Here is a 4,342-nt window from a genome sequence, read left to right on the forward strand (position 1 = left end):
ACCGTTAGAGAGTAGACGATTCCAATCAATCAAAAAACACGCACACTGACAGAGACACAGACAGATACTGAAACTGAAACAGAAACAGAAACTCAATCGATCTACGCCTAGTTGTAACGAGGATTTAGAGACTTGCGAAAAACATAAAACCAGTATTTTTTCTTTTAGCACTAAACCACATTATATATATATATATAAAGCTATATATATCACTGATTTTAGAATTTACACACACTTATATATATAAATATTATTTTTGCCATATATACTTACAGAGTAATTAGAATTCTTTTGTTTGTAAGGCATTGCGATTTCCTGCTTTCGGCACGGAAGTCCAAGAAACGAGCGAATCTCTAGTCTTGTATCTTTAGAGTGCGCCATGCGCCGGGCCGGGCCGAGCTGACCTCCTGCCTCGGGTGCCGGGTGCAGGTGTTCGGGTGGTCGGGTCTGGCATGTGTCGCGTTATTTTTAAGCACTTTACGGCCGCATGTGGTGCAATAACAAATTGACATAACTACAAAACACTAATTAGCCTCTACACGCATACACACATACAAATATACATATGTCTATATCTAATATACATGCATACATACATATATACATATGTATTTTGTATAGTTGTCAAATCTTTCTATTATTTTGCACATTTTTGTGTGCCTCTCTTTGTATTACTTCTATTGTTTATAATTTGCTCAATTTCTTATTTTATTTCCCTCCTTTCTCGATTTTGTTGTAGCAAAGCACACTGCATTTTGTATACTCTACACAAATCCAAACTACAGCTAAAACAGACCAAAGATATTGTATATGCAAACACATATATATATTCGTATACATGTATATCAATTTAATTATATATATTTTCGTATATATATAGAGTACATTATGTATTATCATAGAACGCACATTTATTTCAAATTAAACGAGTGAGATCCACCGATCCCTGAAAATAAACAAGTTGTTGATGTTTTTTTGGGGGGCGCTAGGAAATTGCAATGGGGCTAATGGAACAAAACCTTCTTGCATGATATATGGAGTGATGATTATGAGCTGAAAGCCTTACAGAGTATCAAGAGCATCCCTAAACCGATGCCACAGTTCAAATACAAATACATATGTACATCATTTTCCATTCAGCAGGTAAGGCGCCATCTACAGTTGAGTGCTCCATCTCAAGCAGCGCACTTATACATATTTATATGCAAATATTTATATTTACTGCATGAAATAAAATTAACTTTTTGCGATTCACAGTTTTCATTTACCAAATATACTTGCTGCACTTTCCTCAGCTGAAATCATTCACAATTGAGAGACAAGAGCAAATAATTTCGTCGAACAAGTAAAGCGCCATCTATAGCTGAAGACTGCCTTCCACATTCAGCTTAACGCTTTATTAGACAATCTTTTTAGTAATGTATCAAAAGCATTTTGCATTTCAAGTTGTTTTATTTTGCAATTGACTAATAATAGCGTATATGACTGGAAATTTAAAGAGCTACTGGATTTTTGGGTAGGGCCTGTGAGATATATCTGATGATAAGATCGGCTAATCAAAACTATAGATGCATGTACGCATATATGTATATATATGTAGTGAGGTAGGTACAAAACTACATGTCAGCATGGTCGAATGTTGAAACATTGAGTGAATTATGTGATATGCCAAAAAAAAAGGTCTTCAACGATTAACAAAAATGAAACAAAGTCTGCAAATCTCAGATCCAAAAACGCCAACTCAGGCACTCTCCAGATGACGACTGCTGGTAGGCCTCGGCAGTTGATACTATTGAAGTCGAATCAATCAGATATAGAAAGAGATAGAGACAGAGAGAGGGGCATAGCTACCTTTAGGACTGGCAAGGCATCGCCAACCCCACCTGTCTTGAAGCCGAAGCGCACCTTCAGGTCCTCGTAGGGTTTGTCGTGCAGCATGCATACGAGTATAACGGTCATATTGTCGCCGCCCAGTCCATAGTTGTAGGCATTCGGTGCCAGGCAGTAGGTCATCAGCTCCTCACAGATCACGTCTGGCTGCATGCCGTAGCCGATGCGTTCGCGCACAAAGTCACCCACCTGCTGGGAATTCATCACATCCCAAATGCCGTCACAGGCCAACAGAATGAACTCCCAAGTGTCGTCGATATCGCAGGTCGTCACGTCCGGGTTAGCAGTGACAATCTGCTCCTCCGGCCTCTTGCTGGTATTTCGCTTGTACATGAAGTCGCCCAGCGCACGGGACAGGGCCAAGTTGCCGTTGACGCGATTGTTCTCGACGCGACCGCCGCCGGCCAGAATGCGCTTCACCTCCGCATCGTTGCAGGGCTTGTGGTCCTCGGAGAGGGCGATCGTCGCGCCGCCCACGCTGGCAATGGCTCGCGAGTCGCCGGCATTGGCACAGTAGAGGCGCCGATCCTTGATCAGCACCACACAGGCCGTGGAGCCTGCCATCTGCTCGCCCCAGCCGCCGTTGTGCAGCATCTCGCGGTCGAAGTCGAGGAAGGCGCGCTTCATGGCCAATTCGATGGAGCTGCCGAAGTATTCCGGCCGCTTGGTAATGAACTTGTGCAAGTGCTTGCCTGCAAACTTGGCCACAGCCGCGCCCCCATGGCCGTCGTAGACGCCGAAGAAGGCGGTGTTGGGGTCGTCAGGCAGGGATAGAATATGTGTGTGGGCGTCCTCCATTTCGACGCGCCAGCCCTGCATGCAGCTGCTGCCCACTAGGTATAAGGAGTTGGAGCACCGCGACGAGTCCTTGGTGGTCACCGGTTCCGATAGTGTCTGGCCCATGATCAGCTTAAACAACATAGAGACGCCGTTTCATAACGTGTAAACAACACCAGCAACTGCAACTGCAACTGCAGCTGCAACTGCAACAGCAACTGCAACAGCAACAACCAGAGCGTTGCTGTTGAGACGCGGGCCGCGACTACGAGCTACTCACTTATCGGAAATCTATGACCAATAATTGCAATTGCTACAATTCTTCACCATAGATACACGCTATATATATATATATATCAACACTATACATATGTATAGGGATTGTTTTTTCTTCGTTCTTGTTTGGTAAGCTAATAAATATTTGTGGATTCTCTAAGCAAACTAAAGACGATTTGGAATTTTGCAGACTGAACATACATCGTCTACTTACTAAACTCGATTTCCTTCCCTAAACAGAACAAACAATTTTGACAATATACATGTATGTTGTAATGGAGCTATAGGGCAACAGCAAGCGGATGTGTTCGACTTGAATAAATTCTGGAGAGTGGAAGCAAACATTCTGATTTGTTTCGGTATTTATTTCCATTTCAATTTCTTTGTATTTTATTATTCAGTGAAGTAAAAAATGACATTTGAATGAATAGCAAAGTTTTCTCAAATTCCTTGTCAAAATTTATTGATCCATTTAGAAAATTCCACCATAGCATCTCCTCCGCATTTACTTATTAGTCGAGCCCATTGATAATTCATGATTTCATTTCGTTAAGCTAGAGGATTAGGGTATTTTCTAGTCAGGCACTCCTTAGCCCTGTTCCCTCTTCCGTCTCCCATGGAAGTTTCAATTTATTAAAACACTTTATTTATCTTTTGATAATTTTGTTTTTTTTTTTTTTAGTATTTGTTTTTTTTTTTTTTTTGTATTTTTTTAAATCATTTGTATTTTATATTTTCCATATACATAATATATAGACATTTATTTGTAATTCATTTGCTTTTTATTTTGTTTGATCGTAGATATTAGCTACACGTTTATCCTTTTAGGCATAAGTACGAGTATTTATCATAATTTGTATGTAGACGTATTTTGTATTTTGTATTTACGTATCTCTATAACTGTGTGTGTCTATCTGTGTGTGTGTGTGTGTGTGTGTGAGTTATGCTCTCATACAATTATCGTGGACATAACCCCATCTACATTCAATTCGACTTAGTAAAGTTTTCTTTTTTTTTTTTTAATTTTTATTTTTTATTTTTTGTATATACTCTTTAAAGTGTAAAGACACTAAATTTCACAATTTTCGTTTGTTGATTTTCATTTTTCATTTTTGTTTTCCTTCTCTTTCTGCCGTTAGTGTTTTCTCTAGGGGCTACAAATATTCGCTGCTCGGAGCGTAGAGCGGGGCTTAGATTATGCCAGATTCCAGACATAGAGCTGCATATATGATTTGTTTATATATATATATATATATAGAGAGAGAGAGACATAGAGTTTAAAGAGCAAAAGATTTTAAGAGTTAAAGTTGAGGATTGCCACGTCTTGGGGCACCAAAAGTGGGGAAAGTTCTCTATGGGGAAAAAGATTCAATGTGTGTGTGTATGTATAGGTATATTT

At 39.9% G+C, this 4,342-nt stretch overlaps 1 protein-coding gene across 3 annotated transcripts; it reads right to left on the reverse strand.

Annotated features, from left to right (window-relative positions):
* Window positions 1-1,432: 1,432 nt before the first annotated feature.
* Ppm1 (PP2C family serine/threonine-protein phosphatase Ppm1) lies at window positions 1,433-3,558 on the reverse strand. 3 transcript variants are annotated; one of them, XM_018007905.2, is made up of 3 exons: window positions 3,158-3,558; window positions 1,852-2,799; window positions 1,433-1,789 (listed from the first exon to the last, which is right to left on the reverse strand). In XM_018007905.2, the coding sequence occupies exons 2-3, from the start codon at window positions 2,791-2,793 to the stop codon at window positions 1,742-1,744; spliced, it is 990 nt and encodes a 329-aa protein (XP_017863394.1). In that variant the 5' UTR covers window positions 2,794-2,799; window positions 3,158-3,558; the 3' UTR covers window positions 1,433-1,741. The 3 variants fall into 3 exon arrangements, with proteins under 3 accessions (XP_017863394.1, XP_089322564.1, XP_017863393.1); XM_089466438.1 differs by having other exon boundaries at window positions 1,852-3,108; XM_018007904.2 differs by having other exon boundaries at window positions 2,948-3,558.
* Window positions 3,559-4,342: the final 784 nt, after the last annotated feature.

The sequence above is a fragment of the Drosophila arizonae genome, chromosome 4 (genome assembly GCF_054131065.1).
Source record: "Drosophila arizonae isolate 15081-1271.41 chromosome 4, UAZ_ARI_1.0, whole genome shotgun sequence".
Taxonomy (NCBI): domain Eukaryota; kingdom Metazoa; phylum Arthropoda; class Insecta; order Diptera; family Drosophilidae; genus Drosophila; species Drosophila arizonae.

Excerpts from the sequence above, each read along its gene's own strand:
- Ppm1 (XM_089466438.1), bottom strand. The coding sequence starts at position 2,811 with ATGTTGTTTAAGCTGATCATGGGCCAGACACTATCGGAACCGGTGACC. Across the intron at positions 1,790-1,851 it reads ATGCCTTGCCAGTCCTAAAG|TATCAACTGCCGAGGCCTAC; the intron begins GTAGCTATGCCC and ends CGACTTCAATAG.